The 25,573-nt window shown below is 43.7% G+C and overlaps 2 protein-coding genes across 4 annotated transcripts; one reads left to right on the top strand and one right to left on the bottom strand.

Moving 5' to 3' along the window:
- Positions 1–830: 830 nt before the first annotated feature.
- On the top strand, positions 831–21,409 carry epn2 (epsin 2). Of its 3 annotated transcripts, none has more exons than XM_034594055.1 (10): positions 831–1,126; positions 6,632–7,374; positions 8,629–8,783; positions 13,356–13,489; positions 14,206–14,307; positions 14,707–14,869; positions 15,180–15,329; positions 15,565–15,657; positions 17,174–17,395; positions 17,894–21,409. In XM_034594055.1, the coding sequence occupies exons 2-10, from the start codon at positions 6,944–6,946 to the stop codon at positions 18,208–18,210; spliced, it is 1,767 nt and encodes a 588-aa protein (XP_034449946.1). In that variant the 5' UTR covers positions 831–1,126; positions 6,632–6,943; the 3' UTR covers positions 18,211–21,409. The 3 variants fall into 3 exon arrangements, with proteins under 3 accessions (XP_034449946.1, XP_034449948.1, XP_034449947.1); XM_034594056.1 differs by having other exon boundaries at positions 832–1,126; positions 15,565–15,594; XM_034594057.1 differs by lacking the exon at positions 15,565–15,657.
- Positions 19,780–24,662, bottom strand: b9d1 (B9 protein domain 1). Its single transcript, XM_034594125.1, has 7 exons — positions 24,500–24,662; positions 24,297–24,365; positions 23,161–23,272; positions 22,973–23,069; positions 22,808–22,870; positions 22,182–22,249; positions 19,780–21,974 (listed from the first exon to the last, which is right to left on the bottom strand). Exons 1-7 carry the CDS (start codon positions 24,560–24,562, stop codon positions 21,817–21,819), a joined length of 630 nt encoding a protein of 209 aa, XP_034450016.1. The 5' UTR covers positions 24,563–24,662; the 3' UTR covers positions 19,780–21,816.
- Between the last annotated feature and the right edge of the window lie 911 nt (positions 24,663–25,573).

The following is a 25,573-nucleotide window of genomic DNA, read 5'->3' on the forward strand; positions in this document are numbered from 1 at the left end:
AAGATTCAGAGAAACCAGGGGCGATTTTCAGCATTGCACCAACAAATGCTTGTTGTTCCCTATTGCGTCATATAACGTCACATAAGGGAGTAGTCACCACCGCCAACTGCGTAGTAGTGATCGGTTGTGTTTTGGGATGTAAGCGTTTTTTTCTGGAGTTTGACATTACATTTGACCATTTGTGACCAGGTAGAATTATTGTGTTCCTGACAGAAACAGAAGCGCCGCTAGCTTCCGAGCCTGGGTGCGCTTCCACGACCAGTTCATACCTAACCACAATTCACATCTTATCCCAAATCTTAACCAGGACCTCAGAAATGTTTCCCTAGTTAGGCCTCAGCTTTGGTCCCCATGAGGTCTACTGGTCTTGAAAAAGACTGGGAAATGTCTTAAAGAGGCCATAAAGTACACACACACACACACACACACTAGAGGCTTTTCGTGGCTTTAATAAATCATGCCATGCACAAAGGAAATAAAACAATCACTGACACTACTTTCCTGAGAGGAACCTGATTAACCTGAGAGGTCTGTTCAGGCTGTCTCACAGCCAGGACACACTCACAGGACAACACAAAAGAGGCTGTGCTTTAAAAAAAAAAACGATCAGACATTGTTCCCCAAGCTGCCCACATGGCATTCCTGTGAATACAAAAATAATAAAAACTTCCATTCAGACCAACTATAACGAGGATAAGTGTGGAAAACAGGCCCGTTACATGTGGGACTACTTGTGGAGGGGTGGTCATCGGTTTTTAAAAACATTTCAGCGGGGAGAGAGGGGAGAGAGGGGAGAGGGAAGGGGGGGTTCCCTGCGCCCCGAGACCAAGCCCAACCGAGCCGCCCGGGGTCACACCCTTCCCAGCCTCCCCCCTCCTCCCCTCCTCCCACTGTGCCCGCCATGTTCTGGAGGAGGAGGAGGAGGAGATACGTGTAGCCTTGGCTTTAGCTGGCTTAGCATTAGCAACACACAGCTAAGGCGGAGGCGCAACAAGCTCCTCGGACGCCGAAATAAGTGATCTCACCCCCCCCCCTCTTTTTCTTTGGGTCGCTCCTCGGATCTGGCCGTTCGCTCGTGTATGGGTTTAAATCCCGGGATTGAAAGCGGAAGCTGACAGAAGACACGGTGAGTTAATTTTTTTCGTGGAGGGGGTTTCGAGACGATCGAGTTGTTTTGTGTGTGTGTTTTTTTCCCCTTCTTCTTCTTCTCCAGAGTGTCCTGTAATCCGGTTTTCTCTGGTGATGTCTCCACCGAGCACCCGTCTTGGCTATAAGCTAACTAGCCTAGCATGCTACACGGCTATCTTAGCGGTGAAAGTACACTTGGGAGCCGGTCGGATTCGTTGCGTATCCCGGTAAAGACGCGGCTGTGGATCCGATAAACTGTCACGACCATGAGCGATCAACAGTTGTGCTCGTAGCCGAACTCCTGCGGTGTCTGTGGAAGGCTAAACCCCCCCCCAACGCTTAGCTTCGTCCAACTTTTTCTTTTTTCCAAAGCCCAAGTTTTGTCAGGAATTAGCCCGAGTCAGTGGCTGTATCTCCCCGGCGCTACTATTCAAATCGGCGGGTAAACCGAGTGGACCAGGACACGCAGCTGAAACAGTTTAAAAGTCGGGTTTATCACTTTTTTAAAGCGCACAATTGAACCCCGTCCTGCTAGCGTATTGTGCTAGCTAACAAACACATACTTGACGCAAGTTTGCTCGCAACTCGCTAGCGTTAGCGGCAACAGCTGAGCGCTAGCTACTCCACCCCGAGGTAGTTATCAAAGCGACCGGGCATCTCTGCTTAACGGCACATCCAGAGTTTTATTTACAATTTAAAACTGTATTATTTAACGAATGTAGTTTTTTACAAATACGGCTGAGACATCTTATCAAGCACGGGGCGTTTGTATTAGCTGAAGCTACGTTAGCTTGCATGCTATCAGTGACATCAGTTTCAGGGAAACGCCGTGATTTGTGTGTTTGTGTGCTTCCTCAGAGAAAGGCTTGGGTTTTGTTGAATAAACACATGTTCTGCCTCCAGGCTCCACACGGAGATTGAGAGGATTTAACCCCCAGTTCAGCGACTCAATCCAGGTACAACTTAAGACATTCTCCCCGGTGTGGGCGCTGGTCTGTTTACACGCCCCGCTTCCAGTCACCTAACCCCCGCTGCGTGTTTGCTGAAAGACAAATGAACAGTGGCAGAGTTTATTTATTTTATGAGCTATTGTAGAGGTTTGGATTCGTATATTTTTTTGTATCACGGCTCCGCTTGGCTCGTATAAACGTGGCTCGGGAGATAGGGGCAGGGCTTTGTCTATTGTCAGGATGCTCAGTCAGTCACAGTGGGTGACAGACGCATCATCGCCGTCCTCCTCCCGTCCCCGGCTTGGCTTTGTCTCCCACGGGCCGGACTGGGAGGACAAAAGGCGGGGGTGACATGCAGATCAGAAGGTGGTGTCCCTTCCTGTCTTTTCCTCATTGCTCATCGCACTGAAAGTCACTTGAGGTCCTGTGGAACCTTTGCTATTGGATTGGTCATCCGTGGGTTTGATTTGATTCTGAGTTCCTGCTTAATGCTTGAATAGTTCACTATTCCTGACTGCTTGTGGATAAACCCCCGAATTTACCTGAAAAGGAAGTAAACGGATGGTTTAAAAACCATCTCGGCCGGCCTGGCAGGACAAAAGGCGCGGTGACATGCAGATCAGAAGGTGGCTTCCCCTCCTGTCTTCTCCTCATTGCTTTTCAAGATCGCCGCTCATCACACAGCACGTACACTTTAAAGTCACTTGAGGTCTTTTGGAACATGCCACAGTGGATAGATCATCCGTGGGCTCGACTTGATTGGATTCTTAGTTTGGCCCTTAGGTGCTTAATCCTCGGATAGTTGAGGATTAAATGTGGTTAACGAGTTGCCTTTGGATGAACCCTGAATTTACCTGAAAAGAAGTAAATGGATGGTTTAAAAAAACCGGCTGGGCTACTTGTTGTCACACTTTGGCAGACTCGTGCCCGGGTTTGAACTCTGTCACAAACAAACACATTCACAACACACGAGCCTAGTTATGCAAGCCGTCTATCTCCAGATCAGCTTTACTCTCGCTGTGTGGGCCAGGCAAGGTAGACCTGTTCTCAGAGCACTGCCTCTCAAACCTTAATGCTAATTACAACTGACCTAGGTTTTGCCAAGACGCACACATGCACGTACGCCCACGTGTAAACACATAAGATACAATCTGTGCACTTGCGTTAGACAGTTCATGTTCACTTCCTTCTTGATGGACTATTGAAATTCAATATTTGCTTGTCCACAAGTTTTTTTCCGTCCCTGCTACATCTCGTCTGCACTGACAGCAAAGCGATAGCTATCAAACCACGTTCACGCGTCACGTTCTGTTGCAGACATCAATGTCTCCATCTCATATTTCTTTGTAAATGTAAACATGACAATATCAAATGACATTGCAGTATGTTTTTCTGCCATTCCACATGCGTTAAATCTGATAATACTGTTATAAGTTAGTTCACAAGTATCTCATATGGTTAAAACATAACACAGAGGGCCTTGATTTTAACTTTCTGTCTTTACCCCTGTGTTGTCCACTGTGGATGTGGTGTGGTTAATGTTTTGCTACAACATCTATTTACGAAGGTCACGTTCACTTGTCCTCATTCGAAAAACCCTGCATGACTTTTAATTAGGCCTCTTTGGGAACAACAGATGCATGTGTGGTCTGCTGTTGCAGTTTTTACCCCCTTCAAGGAGGTTATTACTCCTCTGTTAGTTTGTTGGTTGATTTGTTTATATGCAAGATTATACAAAAACAAGTATCCAGATTTTCACAAAAAATGGTGGAAGGGTGCAGAATGTCTTGGTTAGATTTTTATGTGGATCCAGGAATTTAAACATTTAGAGATAGGACATTGTTTTGACATTTTCACTGATTTCTATCAGTGTGTGCAATCTGGTTCCGGTTGAATTCAAGGACTGTTGGGCCTTGGTGGAGCTTTGCTTTGTGTAGGTGAAGAGGATATAGAGGAAATCCATATTGTTAAATGTAATCCAATTTAAATCCAATATTGTCAAGAGGCAGTCTTTTTTCACAACATATACAAGTATTATATCTCGCAGCCACAAGACTTCTCAAAGTTCCTCAAACTCTTGATTGTGTCAGATAGAGCTGTGCAGTGAAGTAAGACAGAGGGAACGAAAGAAAGGGTGGCGGCAGACGGCAGGTGCTTTGAGTTCATCATGTCAGACACTGGATTTTCTGTTCGCCCTCCTACTCTACTTGGCCTTCTGGCAGTTTCACACGAATGATGATGGGCTCAGTCATATTGAATCCGCATTGACACATTAATATGTATTTGTACATGCACACAAACATAAATTGTATGTGTGGCATCTTCTCTGGAACTTGAGGCTTGTGCAATCTAAGCAAAGAAGGACTGAAGGAAGGCGGGCAGTGTCTTTTGGTGGAGGTTGTTCCGGGGTGCGGGGGGGTGGAATGGACAAGACAGACTCTCCTCTCTTCTTCCTGTCTGCCTTGGGTGAATAGGTGATTATAACAGCAGATGTGTCATTAGGTCTGAGCTGTATTCATTCGGATGCAGGGTGAGGAGGAGGGTGACGAGGGAACGTTTAGGGGGGGGGGTGCTCCACAGGAATCACATTTCACTGGCGTTAAGTGAATTTACGGGATGTGCCAAGTTGTTTTCTTACCCTCTCCCAAACACACACACGCACACGCACACCCTCCTCCTCGTTTCCTCACCCTCGTCCCCCCCAGCTGTCCTTCCATGGCACTGCTAAGCAGGAATCTCCCTGAAACAGATTCATACATATGCAAGGAAATACACGCTAATTTGAAAATTAAGAAAATCCTGTTATATTTAACACATTTGTTTAACTGCACAGACAGCTTTAAAAAACACTTCCTCTGTTCATGAAAGTACTTTTAAGGCTTTAAGGGCATGTCGGTGCACGCTCGGTGCAGGGATCAGATGACTGAGTAGGACAAGTCATCATTGGTCTCCCCTGATAGAAAAACAGTGGGACCTGACAGATCTCAGAAAACTTGAGCTGATGTTTATCACTGAACAACAGTTTAAATGAGATTAGGTAACTTTGCCGTGGGAATGTCTATTAATCTGCTGATGTGGTGCATGACAGCGGTGGGCGATGTGTGTGTTTGCTCAACAGATTTGCTCTGGATAAAAGTAGATCAGCCCCAGGACTAATCTTTCTAAATGATCAAGCTGTGGCACGTTTAGCAGCAAAGCCCAAACTGTATAATATTGTGTTTCAGTGGCATCGATTTTTATTTCCATGATGCCCATATCACATACATACAAAGGGACAACTGGGTAAACAGAAGACATGGTCAATTTGTGTTGCGCAACTTAATATTACATGCTTAAGTATTGTTGTATCTGGAACTTAGAAATGTTGGGCCCCACACACTTTCGAAACTGTGTGTGTGTCAGTAAGGAAGTGATTAGTAGCTGGTCTTCTGTTAGAAACAGGACATAAGAGTCATCAGTCGCTCCTCTCGTCATCATCAGACTGGAAATCTCCTCTTCCACCCACCAAAGGGTGGAATCAAATTTTTACTCACTTATTGCTCTGGTTTCTCTCAAACAGTCGACTGAATGTTAAAACCGATGCATAGATAAAGGCTCATTGTGGTCTCTGACTCTCTTTAAAAATAATGCTTGAATTTGTGGACTTTATATCAGCAAAACGTTGAATATCGCTCTTCTAAAACGAGCTAATAGTTTTGTGACTACTAGGTTTTAATTGTCCTATTTTCTTCTGTCTATCGCCAGATTAAAGAGGTTTTGCTCATACTATATATTTATGCTGAAACAGATTATTGATAATATTTTCCATACTGTATTTGAGTGAGACATGTAAGACACAAATTATGTAGGTTAACGTTATGCTTTTTCATCACGAAGGTTCTGTGATTAGTCCCAAATTATATTGTGTTTAGTCTTGACTGCCTTGTGTTTTCTGTGCTGCCACCTCATGCCCTTCAAGCCCACCCAGTGAGCTTCTTCACCACCTGAGGCTTTCTGAGCAGGAACAGCATGGCCACACAGACCCGACTGCCCCGACTGACGCTATTCATTTTCAACACTCTACCTTGTAATTTGCGATTGAGTCAAGTTACTGTAAACTCAAGTGAGATTACAAAAGAGGAAACACAATTCACGCCCCCCCCTGGCCTTGTCATAATATGGAGGAGGCAGGCACTGTGCGACTGCACGGAAATTACTTAGGAAAGTATCAAACCCATTGTTTTGTCTAGTTTCAAAAAGGAAGACACTACAGCTGTTTCTATGAACACATCATTTTCATTTGAATTGCACTTGTCAGTAGCTGACTTGGATTTTACCCTCGACTGACAAGAAAACCTCTCTTAACAGTCTTACACTTTAAAGTTAAAAGTATTCCTTTTTTTTATTTAAAAGAATTTATTTTCAGAGGAGAGCATTGGATAGTCTAAAAGAAGTGGTAAGAAACTGATTTGAATGAGGAAGAGCTCAAAGTGTTGCTGTACTTACTGTGTGGGTGTAATGTAATATAATTTGACCTCCTGTTCGCTAACCTGCTGTTTGTCTGTTTGGCCCAGGTGATGGCGTGGTCATGTGTACAGCCAGCGCTGTATGTGTGGAGATGGTTTTAACAGACGTTGTTCTGGAGGACTCAGGAACACTGCACTGGCCTGGAGGAGCCTCATAAACAAACACCTGTAGACAAGAAGATTTACACATAAACACTCTGCTGCCGTGCTGGAAGATAGGACAGAGACACAAGGACACACAACACAGGCACGCCAATTCACATCCTGCGTGTTTGTGAGTTAGCAGCCCGTCACTCTATCTCCTCTCCTGTGTGAGAGTGTACATTTTTTCCCCCTGTCTGTCCCACCTCCGCCGCCACCATGCCAAGCTCCACCATCCGCCGGCAGATGAAGAACATGGTGAACAACTACTCTGATGCAGAGAAGAAAGTGAGAGAGGCCACTTCCAACGACCCCTGGGGCCCGTCGTCTTCTCTCATGTCCGAGATCGCAGACCTTACCTACAACGTGGTGGCCTTCAGCGAGATCATGAGCATGATCTGGAAGCGGCTCAACGACCACGGCAAGAACTGGCGCCACGTCTACAAGGCGCTCACTCTGCTCGACTACCTGATCAAGACGGGCTCGGAGCGAGTGGCGCTGCAATGCAAAGAGAACATCTTTGCCATCCAGACTCTGAAGGACTTCCAGTACATTGACAGGGACGGCAAAGACCAGGGCATCAATGTCAGAGAGAAGAGCAAGCAGCTGGTGGTCCTACTCAAAGACGAGGAGCGCCTCAAAGGAGAAAGGTAAAAACTTCAATCAAATCTAATAAAAACAGTTTAATATCTTCGTAGTAGTCAGCTTTTGTTACTGCGTAGGTGGAGGGATTTTGTGATTGAGCATTACGCAGGATGCTTGGAGTGGGTGTGCCTGTCGCTTGGTGATGTCGCAATCAAACTCGGAACACACCTGTGTGTCATGCTAGCTGTCAGTGTAATGCAAAAGAGCAGTACACAGATTTACACACACCAGATTCACAATCTGTCTACATCCTCTTTCTAGGCTCATTTAGATCGCTTGACAGACAGACCTGTGTTTGATATAATTTGATTGGCCAGTGCTTGTGCGTGAGTAGTTGTTTAAACACAGTTTTACTGGCTGGTGCCTCCGCTACCGAATTAACTTTTACCGCACGCAGCTGGAGCAGCAGTACGACATGACTCCAGTTAAAGTGAATGAGCAGTGTTTCGGTCGAGTCCTGCAACAACGTGGACCCACTATCCAGTCCTCCTGTCTTATATGTTATATGATGTTTTGCCTAAATCTGAAATTCAGTCATACCTGATTCTACTGCACGAGGGGGTATGACACTAATAGACTTCCCTCCTCAGACATTTTCTGTTTGACTAACGATTCAAATCATCAATATTTAGGAGGCCATTTTAGAAGACTGCTGATCTCAGATCTGAATGTGAAACTCAGCAAGGTCGACCAAACCTGACCCAAACAGACCCTTTGACATGCATAGTATATTCCAATTACACTAATAATTGAATAGTTATTGTTTATAGCCTCGTTTAGATTATGATGTATTGACATAAAGCGGAGTTCTCTGCACAGGCCATGTTTGTGGAGACAGTCTTTAATGGTAATTCCAGCTTTTGTCTGGGCAGTTGTAAGGTATTGCTATTTATCTAAACCTTCCACAGGCACACAGGCGACATTTTGGCAAATTCTAGGGCGTAGCACTTTCCAGAATTAGACTGCTAGACTAACTAGCCTTGGGCAGAGGCTTCATTATGTCTTTGACAGCGTGATTCATTTTTAATAAGGATATTGCTCTGAGATTTAAGTATCGAAACCATTTGAAGTCCTGGTTCTCAGGGTGGTTTTGGTAATAATATAATAGTAATATTATTGGTTTTAGGGCTCCAAAGATTAATAAGTCTTTTGCACCTCTTGTTTATTTTTGATGCTCCTCCAACGATAATAAAAATCTTGATATTTGAGTGAAGATGTCGTATTATAATGCTGTTCTGTTTTTCTTTTGGCCCTGGTAGGTCTCAGGCTTTGAAGACCAAAGAGCGCATGGCCCAGGTGTCCACAGGGAGCAGTCAGATGGGTTTTGGCCGAGGCTCGTCTCAGCCCAACCTCTCCACTTCTTACAGCGAAGAGTACGGCAGGTCAGAGGGCTCACCTGCCTCCTACCATGGCTGTGAGTACTGGCTTGTAGTAACCGCATTGATTTTTAAACAGTATACTCCATTATTATTGTGTCCCACTTGGTGTAACTTTGGCCTACATCCTGAAACCTGCCCCTCCCCCTGTTCTACTGCAGTCTGCAGTAGGGCTGCATTCCTTAGATCTCTGTCTCTCTCTCACACACACACACACACACACACACACACACACACACACACACACACACACACACACACACACACACACACACACACACACACTCACACACACTGTCAGAGAGAGAGAAGAGGAAGCAGACTTCCACCCCAACCTCTATCTTCCGCATGACAGAGGAATCTCAGTGTTTCTCTGCTGAATCAGAAGTTCTGCGGCTGAAATTTCACATGGTTCATTAATATTCACAACAAAACCTAGCCACTGCCACTTTCACTTCCTATTCTGTGCAGGGCTGACTTGGGCTCGTATGAAGGGAACCGGACCCTCAAACACATCCACAAACAAATACATGCACTCACATAACCACGACTGCTGACAAACTCCTGAGGTAAACTGAGTCCTGCACATACAGTGTGTGGGCGCAGTGATAGACAGTGTAGCCGGGTATTTAAAGCACTTATAGATACAACATATTGGAAACCAGTATACAGGCTTGGGCATTCTTTAATGAATGGAAATGGGGACACGAAATGTTTTCTGAAGTGTGTACACTTTTTATATGTATTAGTAAGTGCAAATATAACAATGTATGGGCTCAGTTCCTACAAATGCCTTCAGTTCTTCTACTTACCTCAACAGAGAGTGAGTTAATGGAAGCCTGACAAAAAAAAGCAGCGTTTGAATGGATTGAAAGAAAGATGGAAATGAGAGAGGGAAAGATTTGAATAGCAACATAAATCACATTCAGGAAATGGGATAATGCTGAGAGGGTGAGAATGGAGAAGTTGAAATGAAAGAATGAACCATGGCCGGTTTTCCTTCCACCTTCTGACCCCCCGGTCCTTTGTATACAGCTGTGTGGGTGTTTGTGTGTGTGTGTGGGGGGGGGGGGGTTATGTGTGTCTGATGCAACACAAGTGGTTTCAGTTTGAATCTTCTGTGTTGCATGGAGCATGTGTTCATCTTTCATTTTGCATTCATTCTTTAATGCACCTTGTGTTTGAGTGTGTGGCTCAGAGGTGGAAGCTCCAGCAGCTGAATCATCAGTTAAGAAAGCCGAAGTGGAGATTGGCCAATAGGAGCGCGGCTGGGCGGCAGCTGTGGGCGTTGCCAGGAGGGATTTTGGGGATTCCAGCTGAATTTTCCGAGTATTGTTGTCCAGACAGGGTGTGAATGAGTGGCCATGCAAGTGTTCTTGTTGTTGTTAACCTACCACATCCCCAAGTCTGCAGAGTGTCTGAAAAGATCTAGCGTTTGCCTTATCTTGATCACTAAAATCACTTTAATATAATATAGAGGTGTCATTTTCAGTAATCAGTAAGTTTTAGTTTTCTTTGGCTTTCTGCATTATTTACTTAACACCAGTATAATACTTTAAATAGATCTGTCTTTTCAGTTACACAAGTAGGATGTGATTTCCAGCCAATAGCCATACTAGATTCTGTGGTTTTCTGTATTTATAGATCACTGGTTTTCATTTCCTTTTCATTTCAGTCTAAAAGTTGAAGGTCTGTTGTGCCTTTTAAAGTTTTTTAGCTTGACTTAAGCCATATTATCAAATGGTGTATGTGTTGCAGTGTGTTTCCCCCAATAACCGGCACATATAGTGTAAACACAGGACATTTATATTTTTATTATCATTCATCCTCATTGGTTCTCCTGTCCAGTGCTCAGTCGACCTCATGAAGTCTCCCACAAAATGTTGCAAAATGCGAGACAGTCCAACTCCTCAGAGAAACTGTCTCTCTCACCGGGTTTCTATCTGCCACCTTATTCCTCAGAGAGACGAGAGACAGAGTGTCTGCAAATGCGAGGTAGTTAGCGGTTGACACCCTGGGATAAAAGCCCTGCACACTATTATCACCACATAAATCTTCTGCCAGTGACACTAGTAGTCCTCATCCCTTTTCACTTTCCCAAAAACTCTCTGTTCAGACTGAATTACACAGTAGAGTACGGAGACCGGAGGAGACTGAAGAAGAATTATTCAGAAAATGTGGCTCTATACATTTTTCTCTGAGCAGACAGAAATGTAAGGTATGCTCAGAAATTGATAGATTATCCATTTTTGGTCCTTTCCCACCGTGGTGGGTAAGAAGCTGGTGTGTTGTAGTTGGCTTTGAGTTGTTTATTTGTCTTTCTGCCTCACTACTATTAAGTGTTGCTCTGTTTGTTATTGTGTGCCAGTTTAGTCTCTCTTTGGGCTCAGTGATTACAAACTGCTGTTGAAACGCTCTTTTAGTTTGTTGTTGTATTTGGCTCTAGGAAAGTTTTCCCTCCGATGGAACGACCAAATGCATCCATCACAAATGTACCACCTGTTGCACAGAACACATTCTGTTGCTTGCTAGGCACTTTTGAACGGGATATGTAACTTTAATCCCAGCACAACCTGCAGGGTTATACACTGTCTCTGTGTAGGCTTTGGTACAGCTGCGTTCACTGTCTATTTAAGGCAGGCATGATGCTTATGAGGAGTCCATGGCTGAAGTCCAACCAGCTAACCAAACACACCTTTAGCCCTGGTACTTCTGGTCACGTCCCCTGGAGACACACAGCCCAGGCATAGAACGAGGAAGGAGATGAGATGAGGACCCAGGTCTGAGGATGAAAGTTAGCTGTTGTTTGTGCTGGTTTAAGCCTGTGGTGAGCTTCTCATATATATTCTGTGCGATGGTTACTTTGCAGAAGATGAAACAAGTTAGTGGTCAACCTTTTTCAACAACAGCCAGTTCCCTTGGTAGTTTCCAGGTTGTCGTGTTTTGAGCAGCATCTGTCTTTTCAAAGCCCAACCACCTCAATAGATGTTAGACTGATCCACGTCACACAATTGAATCTAACCACACATATTATGTTAACCATTTCGCTTCATTGGAAACATTTGATGTTGCAAATTCATTGTTACTCCTATATGGTGTCTACTGCGTACAGAAGTCTTGACAGGAAAGCGGATGTTAGTCAGATGTGAGCTTTCATAGTTCAATGTGTCAGATACCGTAATAAATCTCTAGTTTCCCTGTGTCATATGTGTGTCAGTGTTGTTGTTTTGTTTTGGCACTGTGGCCTTTATCTTTCTGTATTCATCGGCATTGAGAATAGCTACCAAAATAATGTGACATTATGTGCAAGGTCATCATGGTGTGTGTGTGTGTGTGTGTGTGTGTGTGTGTGTGTGTGTGTGTGTGTGTGTGTGTGTGTGTGTGTGTGTGTGTGTGTGTGTGTGTGTGTGTGTGTGTGTGTGTGTGTGTGTGTGTGTGTGTGTGTGTGTGTGTGTGTGTGTGGGAGTGTCCACATCTGCAGCTTGTCATGACTGATCTGTGTTGCTATTTGGAGCAGAGAAAAATTAGGTATACACAAGGAGTTAGACCATGTTTATTAGAGCCCGAGCTCCGACGGGGAATGTATAAGCTGTTGGTCATTCATCTCGTGTGCCTTTATGGTCTTTCCCTCGATTTACTGCACTGTTGAGTTTAGTTGTTCAGGTGATTACTCTGAATATGTTAACCCTTTAGTACACAAGCTGTGCAAACCGCCTCTAATGCACAACATGGGTCAAAAAGTGTTATTTCATGCATAGCTGGGTGTTTCTTTGCTATATTATTTTATAGCTTATTCTTTCTTTTTCATTTAGGAGAAGGCTCTTTTGATGACATATGAGATAGGAGAGTCCTCTGTCATCAAAGAAGACTTCTTCATTTAGTCTCCTGTGGATTCCAAGACACACCCACAACACCAGCTGTAGAACATAGTCTAGGTCCTCAGCACCAGAGATTTCAGATTCAGAAACAAGACCAAGAATTGCCTGCTCATTTTCCTCATCCTATTCTTTATGCGTCGTCGTAATAGCTATGTCAACCGTAAGTCTGAAATGATTGCGACAAGCCATACTCACACTCTGGATAAAGATAATCAGTAGCATATTTTCAAATGCATATCAATCAGTCTATTAAGTATATACTGTTATATTTTGAGTAGAAATGTATGGTAGGAGAATAGATGCTGTATGGGTCATTTTTTACCCATGTGTGTAAAAGTGATGAAGGAATACAAAATTTACGTTTGTTTATAAAGTAAGAAAAGAAAAAGTTAAATAATGATTTATGGTAAAAATTCATTAAGTAACACAAGAAATGAATACGGGTCATCAAGCCCAGGCCCAGCTCGCCCTCCCCAGCGGCCGCATCAGGTCCCGAGATTGCAAGTGCTTGGGCCCGCACAGTACTGCTCGCAGCCCTAGTTTAAGTGTGTGTATTTGTGTGCTGCCTCATGGCCTGATCTAATCCAATAAGAAGAATGGACCTGTCATCTCTTACAGACAAACTGAAGTTGTATATTCAGTGTAACTTTCTAGTCTACATACCTGTACAGTATGTGATGGAGACCCATGAGGCAGTGATTGTTAACATAACGTTCTCAATGTGTTTGTCAGCCACGTCCCCCAATGCGGCGGCGGCGGCGGCGGCAGCGGGCTCAGAGCTGGAGCAGGCCCGACCTCAGACCAGCGGAGAGGAGGAGCTACAGCTGCAACTCGCTCTCGCCATGAGCAGAGAGGCTGCAGAGCAGGTACACGTGTGCACGTACACACACACACATGACAAAGCAAGAATCCAGTCTTGTCATTTCTTTTCGATACTCAGTGGCTGTGATTGAAATTTACATGTGTAGAAACCACCTTATTAGAATATTTCATATATATTGACGGGATTATGAATGTTGTTTTCTTCGTTTAAAGACTGAATTTTATTATTACAGTTCAAGAGTAATTATCTTTAATTAAATTCTACGACATAAGAATACTTTGTCTGTGTTGGGTAATTCTTCTGTAAATAGACAAGTGAGATTCCCACTTACATGAACATTTCTGAAGTCAGAAAAATACGGAACGATATGATTACAGCAGTGCATTTGAACCAGCTGTCATTGGAGGCCGATGAAGTTACTCACAGATACTTAGCAGTACTGAATTATTAAACACCACTAACATTGTACATCTTCAAGCCAAATGCTTTTGCACAAATAACCATGTTATTGTTTGCAAATAAGCAACTTAAACCAGGTTGCAGTTAATTGTTGCTATTTCCCCATCCAAATTCCTTTTAAACCAAATGTACTGGGACAGCAATTAATAACTTAATTTGGATGAATAGAAAATATAAATTGATGACATTGTTCTAGAAATGTCATGCAGTGTGCCATAGAAAGACTCATTTATATTTTTAAGAAAAACTGTGAGAGGTTGTGCACATGCTGTTGTTGCTAACAGCACTCTGGTTGTTTAGGAGGATCGCATTCGCAGAGGGGATGACTTGAGACTACAGATGGCCTTAGAGGAGAGCAAGAAGGGTCCAGGTTCAGCAAAACTGCCCAAAAAGAAGAAAGAGGTAAAATACACAAACGTTGAGACTAGAGTGACTCAATTATTCCATTATTGTTGCCATGCTTCTTTAACCGTCCTGTCTCTCCCGAGCTCCTTCTTCTGCCTGACCCAGTCTGTTCCTTCAGTAGCAGTAATGAAGACACTAACTGGCAGCAGACTGCAGAGTTTACTCGTCATTATTCTGCACGAATAGCCGACTGACACACAGGGCTGCTTGACCACCGCTAGTGTGTGAACAGTGTTTGTGCTGTGGCCCTTACTGATGGGTTTTTTTTCTCCTCATCTATTCCCTTAGTATTTTTTATTTATCCCATTCTTCCTTTTCCTCTTTTGTTTGCATTCTTCCTTCTTTTCTTTTCATGTCTCCTAATATTTCTTACCCACTTTCTCTGTCTATGTCTAGCCACAGTCATCTTTATTGGATCTGATGGACGTCCCAGTGGCTGGTGCCAGTGCCGATCCCTGGGGTGCTGGAGCTCGGGCCAGAGCAGCAGCCGGAGCGGGAGCCGGAGCCGTAGCTGGAGCCGGGGCTGCTGCTGCATCAGGAGACCCCTGGCAGCCTTATGGTATACACACTCTCACTGGAAATTAATACGTGATACGATACCCTCACACTGGTGAGAATGACTTGTGTAAAGAGTCAGAATTCTGTGTGTGAGTCGTCTCTGCTCTCCACCTGCAGCTCTCAGCACTGTGACTCTTTGTTAAATAGGAATGCTGCTGCACTGGCTCAGTGGCATTGTGGCAAAGGGGGAGGGGGGCTAGCGGGAAATCTTGTCTCTACCCCTCCTTCCCATGTCTCCAATGATACCTAATGTTTTTGATACTTCATGCAACTCCCTCACACCTCTGAATCTCTCCCCCCCACCACCATAGGGTCTGCCCCTAAGCCAGCAGCCCCAGTTGACCCGTGGGGTGTGCCGCCTTCTGTCCCACCCATGAAGAGCAGCGACCCATGGGCAAACTCCACCCCCGCCTCTGACCCCTGGGGCTCTGCAGCCGCCCGCCCCAAGACATCCAACACAGGTGACCATCCAGTTTTTTCCACATCCATCAGTTTGTAGGGCATTTGCAAAATTCACCGCCACAACTGTACCTCCACCAAAGAGGTTAACATTTGAGTTAGTTTATCCTGGAATGATGTCTAATGTCGGCATGCTTATTGTGCTCATTTGTCTGTTAGTGCACCAAAATATCCATACTCATTCATACGTCTGTCTCCATCTGTCTGTGTGTGTGTCTGCTGTCTGTCCTCTTTCAGGTAGCTTCGACCTGTTCAATTCATCCAATGGTACGTCCAAAGAGGACTTCTCAGAGTTTGACAGCCTGCGCTCCTCCTCCTCTGTCCCCACTGGTACTCACCCTTGTCTTCGTCTCTCTAATGACTCGTGGTTTCTCTGTGTCTGTAACGATGTGTGCAGATTCAACTCTGCTGCCAGGCACAGACAGACACACACACATGTCTTGTCTTTTGTATGTAAATGGGCCCAGACCTGAGCAAAGACAGTGTTAGAACCACTGGAGTTCTTTTTCTAATGGTTGATAATTGTTCACTGCAAACTGTAAACACGATGACTGGTGGAACAGTAGCTGCTCTGCTCTGGTCTGGTCCCAGATCACTGTGGTGTAATCTATGCAGCTTTTGTCTGTATACATTAGACCTGGGCCATCTAGTCAATGGAACCTCTTTCAAATACACTTCACGCCACGTCTTGGGTGTTTTTCTCATGTGGTTTGGAAGTCTCTGGGTGTGGGAGGGTGACATTGATGTCAGACTTGTGTTTTCACTCAACACAAACACCTCTGATACAGTCAAGGACAAGGTGAGAAGGAACGCAAACACAGACGTAGAACTTCACTAACTTTTTCCAGGAAGGAAAATGCCTCTGTTGAAACTTTAGCTCACCTTGTGTGTGTGTGTGTGTGTGTGTGTGTGTGTGTGTGTGTGTGTGTGTGTGTGTGTGTGTGTGTGTGTGTGTGTGTGTGTGTGTGTGTGTGTGTGTGTGTGTGTGTGTGTGTGTGTGTGTGTGTGTGTGTGTGTGTGTGTGTGTGTGTGGAGGACAAAGAGCGTCGGTGATGTTGAGGAAGCAGCCAGAACGAGCTGTTGAAATGATAACATTTGAATCAGCTCTGGCTGAAATCCACAGGATTTATGGGGCAATAATTCACACTGGGCTGATTTTATCATGAGCCCTTTTTTCCGGCTCTGGTACATATCACTTCCTGTTCTGGGGAGACAGTTTCCATCTTTGACATTTCCTTGTGTGTGTGCATTAATAAACATCTCTGCTGCTGCAAAAGAAAAGACTCTGAACAGCCAGGCTGTCTGCCGCTGATGTCCTCTAATAATAGCACCTTCTGCTCATTTTAATGCACCAAATCCACATTTTCTCACAGTAAATGTGGCTCCATACATTTATGTTTACAGAGGGTTAGTAGTTTTTTTTGTAGACTTTCAGATGTCGGAAGGTTTGACTGCAAGAATGGACATAACATGAAAATTATGTAATAATAATAATACATAGATTTTCCCTTTTGAAAGCTTTAATATGTAACAATTCATTAAAATGTCACAACTAGACATATGTTAGATATATTGATACAGAGTTGTGTCCGGTAGATTTTTAATCAAACAACTCCCATGATCCTACGCTGCTTCACGGTGTCATCAAATTAGGTCTTTAGTTATTGGTTTGATTGAGAGACCCCTAGTGGCCAAGGTTACATATTGTACCTTTAACTTAGAATGGCTGATCTGTATTGTAGACGTGCACATTCTTTTAACATACCCACATCATTTCTACATCATGGAAGTGTTGGTTCACCCATTGTAAGAGAAGCTCACTTTCTTCCTGGTTTCTGTTCTGCAGGTGATGGGGGTATCACCTCCTCTATTCCCTCCCAAGCCAGTCTCGCCAGCAGCGGCAGTCTGGACCTCTTCGACCACATGCCCACATCTATCAACACACACCCAACCAGAAAGACTCCTGAGTCCTTCCTGGGTCCCAACGCAGCCCTGGTGAATCTGGACTCCCTGGTGACCAAACCAGCCCAGCCCCCGCCAGTCGTCAACCCGTTCTTGGCTTCGACAGGTGGGAGAGGAAGAGACAATGTCACACTGTTGGTCTTAAAATCTAAACTGTTTAGCACTTTAACAGAATATATATCATCTGCAATTTAGAGATGGATAAGCTAAAAAATGTTGTACAAAATGATTTGTTAAAGAAGTGAACACGCTAATTAACGTTTAGCGATTAGATAACAGAGTTGGTGAACTTGGGAGTGTAGTCAGTAAACTAAGAGACATGGACGTACACGTCTGGGCCTGAACACACTCAACCAGACGCACCCATCTTACCTCGTCCTGTCAATACAAGCTCTTAACTCTCTGGCAGTAGAGAGTAGTCACATTAATACTTTCATAAAATGACAGAAGCACATGATCGTATTTTCTGCGGATAGTTTTCTTGAGGTAGTTTCTACTTTATCTCTTCTTATACTATTTACTGTGGTTTTCCATTCAGCAGTGCAATACCATGAACTCACTAACTTTCCCTCTCTTCCTTTGTCCCTTACCCATCGTTCTCCAGGTGGCACCGCTCCGGCGGCAGCAGCAGCAACCCACGCCAACCCCTTCCAAGTAAGCCAGCCAGCTCCCCCCACCCTCAACCAGATGCGGGTCAGCCCCATGCCCTCGGGCTTCGCCGCCATGCCTGAGTCCATGGCCCAGCCAATCACCATGGTCCCTGTGGCAGGGATGGCTCCCATCGGGCGTGCAATGCCCGGTATGGGGGTCAGCGCTGTCGGAGGTGTGGGGATGCCAGCCTCCATGTCCATGCCCCAGCCCCTGATGAGCATGCCCCCCCCGGGGCAGCCCACAGGAACCACCAACCCCTTCCTTTTGTGAGGGGGGTGACTGGGGGGACGATTTGCCCCAGAGTTACCCCTCTCTCCTCCCTCTCTCTTTTCTACTTTTGGCTCCTTAAGAAGCTTCAACATGAACAAGGAGATGTCTTATATCCCATTTATCCCTTTATAACCAACTCCTACCCAGGTCATAGTCCCGGCCCGGCCTCCTCCTAACTTACCACACTCCTTTCTCCAGTTTCTTTGTCTCTGTGCTAAAAGCTGCCTAGTCCTGTGTGTTCCATGCTGATCTGACGACGATGTTGGTGACCACAAAGAGTTTGCTTCTGTCTACAGACTTACAGAGTAGCAGTGGTGTTTACAGTTTATTTCCACAGAGGCACGTCAGGGCCCAGACTCTCATCCTCTGTCCTCCTCTCTCACCTGCCTCCGGTCCCTTACTTCTTCCCTTAGGACCTCTCCTCTTCTTCTGCGGTGGAGTGACGGGAGAGAATAACTGTACTAATGCCAGGATCTTATCTCTTCACTAAAGCTAATCTTTTATAAGCCCTGTCAGCTGGTGTGTCTGTGTGTGTGTCTGTGTGTGTGTGTGTGTGTGTGTGCACACATCTCAGTACTTTTACACTGTGTATATTCCAGTGGGTTTTACTTGCACACTGGAGTAAGGATGAGAGATGGGTTTATAATCTGTGTGTGTGTGTGCGTGTGTATGTGATACTAAGCAGGGATTTTGCACAATTTTTTGCTTTTTATTTTCTGCGACTGTTGGGCTCACCATTACACCTTAGCTTAGGGAGGGAGGCTCGCCCCTAAAACGACGGAGACGACGACAACACACACACACTGCCTCGACTCTTGGTACCACTCAGTCTCAACTCTCGTCTGGTCACTTCCCGTCACCATGGACACTTTTCCTGACCTTTCGCATAAACTTTGACCTCCAGGAGTCACAGGATTAACAACAAACACTCATCGACAAGAGATGAAAAGATGTGTAAATGCTAATTTTGTGTATGTACGTGCGTGACCTTGCGTTAATGCTCAGATACTAACAGCCACGCGGTAAATTAAGTGTCACTACCCAGTGTGTGTTTAGAGAAAATGACATGAACTGTGATGGCATCAGTATTTTACTGTCTGAACGTGCAGTGGGACGGTTTTCCCCTGTTTTAGTTTGTTTCTAGGGTCAAAGGGAAGAGGTGGGTTTTCTGTGTGCGCGCATGAGAAACGTTTAGCTTCCAAGTGTCTTTTAATGAACAGGTTTTTTCATTGGTCACTAAAGAATCAAAACAAAAGATAATGTAGACATTTGCAGCCTTAAATGTGTGTGTGTATGTGCTAGCATGTGTTACGTGTGTGTGCGTGCGCGACCATATATCAACGGGTTGCAGAGAAATGTCTGGGTTCAAAGGTCAGCCAGTCAGCATTGTGAAGACAGTTTACCTCTGAGTGGATTTACTGTGGCTAATCTATCTGAAAGAACATTATCTGGTGGACTCACACACACACACACACACACTTTGGGGTTGCTCCAGGATCGGTGTATTCATAGCCAGGGAATCCTGCAGCACACAGCAGCGAGACGCGTCTTGTAAACAAGCATTTTTTGTTTCTGTTATTTACTCATTAGATGTAAATTCATAGCCAAGTCTTTCTGAGTTGTGGAGCTGTGCACTAGCTAAGCCAAGTATCATCTTCATTCTCTTCTTTCGTCTCTGTTCTGTCTAGTTTTTTTTTTTTTTCTCACCCTGTGGGTAGGCTTTTGTAATTCTCTTCTCTTAGAAGCACAACTGTTACCAAAGTCATAGCGACTGTGATTTGCGAGGACGTTGTAGTTTGAACAGTAGGGTCACACTTCACTGACATGTTTTGTTTTTCTGTTTAGGGAGCTCACACTAGCAGAGACTCCGTTGTTTTTGTTTTTTTTATATTTTCACTGCTTTTATCCCCCCCCCCCCCATTTGTTTGGAACTTGTGTAAGAAAGTGTTACTGTTTGCTGCGTATCGGCACATTTACTGACGGCAAACCGAGCATCTCTGTGTCTATTGGTTGGGAGAAGTGGGTTGATGAACAGCTACAGATTATGAATTGCGCCTGGGTTTTTTTTTTAGACCCTTCTTCCCTTTAGGTCACTGTACTCTCTTCAGTTCTTCACTGCCAATGTTACTGTGGAAGAGGGGTTTTCTTTTCTCTTTTGTGTGGGTTGGCGCCCTCTCCTGGTCTGCTGTGATTTGATAGCTACACCAGGACCTTCCACTAGAGGCAGACCTTAATTTCTCTCAGGCAAAAGGAGGGGCAGCTCCAACCGTGTGTATGATATTTTTTTCTTTTTTTTTGGGATGCTGAGGGCTGTGGTGATTTTTATGCTTGGGGTCTTGAACGAATGGGTGTGACACTGACCAGCAGATGTTTTTAAATCCTAACAAAATATATGCAAAACAATTTGAGCTGGAAACAGTAAGAAAAAAAGATTAAGAAGACCGAACGCTTGGATGAGTTTAGCAAAGTCCGATTTGCTAATAGAAGTATTGTGTATTGAAATGCGACTGTGATGAACTCCAGCCGGGACACGTCACTCTGTCACTGGCCTTGGTTTCACTGCGGCCTGACCTTTTAACTTTTAACTCCGGCTGATTGTGTCAAAGATTGTTTTATCGATGCATTGGTCAAAAAAAGAAAAATCACAAGGCGAACCTGTTACCGTGTTGATCAGAGTCAACGCTCCCAAACTGTCACGACACTGCAGTTCTTTACTTTTTGTTTCGGTCTCGATCCCTGGCAGCAGTTTCACAGTTACAACTTTTACGGTGCAGTGAAAATGTGGCCCGTGTGTAGCGAGCTCCTCTGTGTGTTACTATGTATTCACTATGCTTTTATCAAGAGGACTAACTGACCCTATGGACTGTCTTTGTATGCATAAACAGCCTCCTTTCTTCTTTTTCCACCTCTGTCTATTTACTCTTCTCATAGTACTGGGAGCAGGCTGCTTTTTTTTATTGGATACGTGCTCAACCCGTTGGCATTATAACTGTATAATATAATTTATCATTTGTACTATTGTAACATACTGTTCTCCTGTATACCTTATTATTCTGTGTAATGGGTTTTGTAGGAAAAGTCACCGTGATATTTTAACGGCATCTAAACAAACGAACGCAGCACACCGCCCCCTGTTGGATGATGACAACTGTAGCTGCATTGGTTCAAAAATAAAATGTGTATCACTTCAGATCTGTAACTCCAGTGTCTACGTCCTGTTCTTTGTTTTACACAAATGTCCAAACGTGATCAGGAAGCTGAGATCTTCACGGATCTTCAGGTTGAGAATGACTGAAAACAACGTAAGTGTTGAATCCACATTTATTTAAAAAAGTAAAAAACACAGTAAAACATGCAAATATTTTGAAAACGGCCTAAAATCAAAATTATCTAATAAAATATTTAACCTCTATCATTTCATTTCTAAACATTTTACTATAAAACATTTGTGCTTATTTTATTTACATCTTGTGTTCTTGTGGCTGTGGCACTGCACTTTACAAACTGTGGCAGTGGGGGGTTGTGTTTTCGTGTTCGTGGGGGACCAGGTATCCTTGAGGGCCCAAAAAAAATAACAGCCACAAGTTCTCAAAGTCTCTCGTGTTACTACATCCTGTAGGTTTGTTCTTCTGTCGACCAGGCAGACGCATCAGACGGCTTGTTCGCAGGACTCGATGGCCCCGTGTCATAACCCAGTTTCTTCATGTCTTTAGTCAGGATGTGAAAGGAGACGCTGACGAAGCCTTGGGAACGAACCCGCGTCACTACGACACAGAAATACACGTAATTAAAACAACCATGTATGAAATAACAATATGAAAAGAAAAGCCATCAGTCTGCTTCAGTTGAGGTAGTTTTGTTACACTGGTCCAGATACACTTAAAGTAAACATCTACTGTTACATATCTAACACATTACAGTTATGTTAATGTCCACAAAAATAAATAATAATTCAGATTTAAACAACAAACCTTCTCTGCCTTCACCCTGAGCCACGACTTTTGGGTCTGTGTACTCGGGCCGCCGTCCCAACAGCCAGCTAAACGAGAGAGGGGGGGGGAAAAAGGGTTTAGTGAAGTCAGTCATTCTACAGTTAATCATGTACAGAATCCACACAAAGATTAAAATAATGAATTAATCACTGATACATCTTTTTTTGTACAACAAATTTTCATAAATATAAATCTGTATTCAACTAATCATAAGATATTATGCTCTTGCTCTTCTAAATCACTTCCCTCTGTGGTGTCAGTGACGTGTTGATGTTCTTGTTCATACCACTAACAGACAGTGCAGTAGTTAAAGAGCACAAACACACTTTCCCAGGTCAAGTGGAAAAACACACCTTGCTACCAATGCTGCTGGTTAAATTGCAAATGCAGATGTGCACCTCTGGACCAGTAAGTATCTTTGTGTGTGTGTGTTTCCATGCGTTGACAACAGCAGCTGGGAAGCATCACACACTGATGTGGCGTGTTCTCACAACAGGCCTGAGACGGACACACACTAAATATTTGATAACACTCTGCTGCCTCAGCTCAGCTTCACAGCGGCTGAGACGCAGAGAGAAAGCTGAACGACCGTCCACACGTCTCACCTTGTGAATTTCTGAAGTCTCCATGTGGGCTCGGGAACAAACATGGGGACGGTCCTTGTGTGTCTGGGAAGTGATAACAAGCAATATGCACGGCTGCTATTACAAACAAGGCCTTGGTTAATCATTGATATAAAAGAAGAGGAAGTGAGGGGGGGTGATACTGACTGTCCAGAGGTTAAAGGGATGTGTGTTGCTCCGTAGCCCCGGACGACGTCGTTGCCGAACACATCTGGACCGTACACGCTCACCACCAGCTGAGGCCCTGTGAAATCAAAAGGAACTCCCAAATGAATACTCAGCTTCTGTGTGTGTGTGTGTGTGTGTGTGCGTGTGCGTGAGTGAGTGCTGCTTACATCCTGATGGGTTTGTGCTCTTAAAAGTTGTCTCCAGTGGGAAGTTCCATATTAGTTTGTTTGACGACTGGCTGCCTTTACAGGTGATCTGAGTGATGCCTTCCTCCAGCCCCTGGAGACACAAACAGACACACAAACACTTTGAGAGAAGATGATATATAACCATAAGCTCTATTTTCTATAAGTTATTTTTCTGTTGCAGCTGCATGCCTGTGAAAAGCTCATCATTATTCAGACTTTATTAAAAAGTGTTGTTTTTAACCCTTTGGGGATATTAAAGGATTTCTTTACATTAGATTTAATGAGCCTTCCCTTAACGGAACAATTACACTTAACAATCATATTTTACTGCAGCGCTGTTATTGCAACAAACATTCTCAGCAATTTATAATAAAATTAGCCCCTGAACAGATGGAAGTTAAAGAAAGAAACATTAAAGCCAAGTTAATTGTTGTAATATTTTGTAAACGTGACCGTTCAGGTAACCAAGTTATTAATGTTAGTAAACTTAACATTAATAACATTAAAGATTAACTGGCAATAATAACTACATACTAAAGTGTGTTGGGGGGGTGGGGGGGAGGAGGACAATCAGATTTATTGCCAAGTTGGTTTTCAACATACACGGAATTAGCTCTGGTGTTAGGTGCATGAACATTAAGGAGAAAAATAGAAGTACAAAAACTAGACAATTAGATTAAACATATAAAAAAGAAAGTAATGTATATAAGTATGTACATTATTTTATGATTTCTGCGATTAAATGTAAGAAAATAGTGAATGATGCCCAATCAACAGATCAAAACATCACTATGTTACTTTACAAAGTCATTACATAGATTAAAGGAGCTAATTTTATAATTTTTACATTCATAGGTATTTATTTTTTTAGATGACTTCTCTTGTAACCAAAGTTTTGGAAACTGGACCAAAGTACTTCACTGTACATGCATACAAAATACTTCTGTGAGTACAATTAGTATTAAATACACAGTTTGTGTTTCCTGTAGCTGGATGTGGACAATATATTACACAACTCACATCTACATAACTCTTGAATTTTAAGATTAGTGCATCAACAGTCTCTCACTGTTTGTACATTAAACACAAGTCCTGTGTTTCCCTCGGCTACTCACTGAGATCGGGGCCCAGTCGTGTCCGTACACGAAGCAGTATTTGCAGTAGAGGTTGTCGTACTCTGGAAACTGAGACACAACAACAAACAGATGAGATGAACGTGCACAGCGAGACACACACAAGTCAGATTAACACAAAGATGAGCTGCTGATGCTAGCTGGGGTAAGCGGCTAGGCTAGGCTAACCACAGAGAAGCACTCACATTGCCTCCCTCGATCTGTCCGTTCACGATCAGAAGAAACACGGACGGGTCGCTCGTGGCCATCACAGCAGGGGTCTGTCAGTAAAACGGTAAACAACGCGGTGTTATTCAGGTTTATTCGGATCAGTTGAACAGAATCTCGATGCTAACCAGTGAGGAGCCGTCCGTTGCCAGGGCGACGCTTGCTTCCCATCCAACGGGTGCCCGCTTGGTCCAAACCGAACCAGAGCGCGGAAGAGCTGCTAGAATTAAAAACGTGCTAAAAAAGATTATAAAGCGAAAGAAAAACACTTTAAAACAATGATATTTATCATATGAGTGGATTTTTACGACTTTAATTTAATTTGTAATGATAATAAATGTGTATTATGTAAAGAAATATAAACAACTGAACATATGATGTTCTCTTGTTTATTTTGGAAGGACTTTCAAAATTTAGTGTAATAATTTGCCTAGAAAACAGTGTTGACTTACAAAAACATCAAATTTCTTCTAATAATGTAGGAAAGAACATTTGAATTCAATAATTTGATAATTATATCCAAATTTTTTGAAAAAATTTCAAAAAAACACCACAACTGTCTTTTTACACGGACTCATTTAAATCGATCAATTGTAAAAAAGCCAGACTCTTATATGAACATATGTTAAATGAATCTTTCGACTGGACCCCAAACATGTATTTAATTTATTTTCACATCCTTCTTTGTGTTATCATTTGTTTTGTTTCTTTATTGTTTGGTTTCCTGCTTGTTTTTGAAACCTTAACCAATTAAAAAGTCTCAGTACTGAACTTTTGTTTTTTTATTGGAAAGGACGTTGATTGTAAGATTTGTACTTTGCAATTAAAAACTGTCCACAAGATGGCGGCAGTGTTCCAACCACACCTGACGCCAGACACGCGCTCACCTCACCGGAAACTAAACGTCCACCTGTTTACACTGATGCATCATGGGGGTTTTCAATCAAACACAACGTGGGCTGAGCCAGGATGGAGATGTCTTCATCTTCATTAGTCCCCCAGTCTGCTGAGGAAGAACATGAGATGTGGTGCCAGCCTCAGAGATGCAGTAA

Source organism: Hippoglossus hippoglossus, chromosome 8 (genome assembly GCF_009819705.1).
Source record: "Hippoglossus hippoglossus isolate fHipHip1 chromosome 8, fHipHip1.pri, whole genome shotgun sequence".
NCBI lineage: Eukaryota > Metazoa > Chordata > Actinopteri > Pleuronectiformes > Pleuronectidae > Hippoglossus > Hippoglossus hippoglossus.

Excerpts from the sequence above, each read along its gene's own strand:
- epn2 (XM_034594055.1), top strand. The coding sequence starts at position 6,944 with ATGCCAAGCTCCACCATCCGCCGGCAGATGAAGAACATGGTGAACAAC. Across the intron at positions 14,308-14,706 it reads TGCCCAAAAAGAAGAAAGAG|CCACAGTCATCTTTATTGGA; the intron begins GTAAAATACACA and ends GTCTATGTCTAG. Across the intron at positions 17,396-17,893 it reads CCCGTTCTTGGCTTCGACAG|GTGGCACCGCTCCGGCGGCA; the intron begins GTGGGAGAGGAA and ends ATCGTTCTCCAG.
- b9d1 (XM_034594125.1), bottom strand. The coding sequence starts at position 24,562 with ATGGCCACGAGCGACCCGTCCGTGTTTCTTCTGATCGTGAACGGACAG. Across the intron at positions 24,366-24,499 it reads GACAGATCGAGGGAGGCAAT|TTTCCAGAGTACGACAACCT; the intron begins GTGAGTGCTTCT and ends GTTGTGTCTCAG. Across the intron at positions 22,250-22,807 it reads AGACTTCAGAAATTCACAAG|CTGGCTGTTGGGACGGCGGC; the intron begins GTGAGACGTGTG and ends TCTCTCGTTTAG.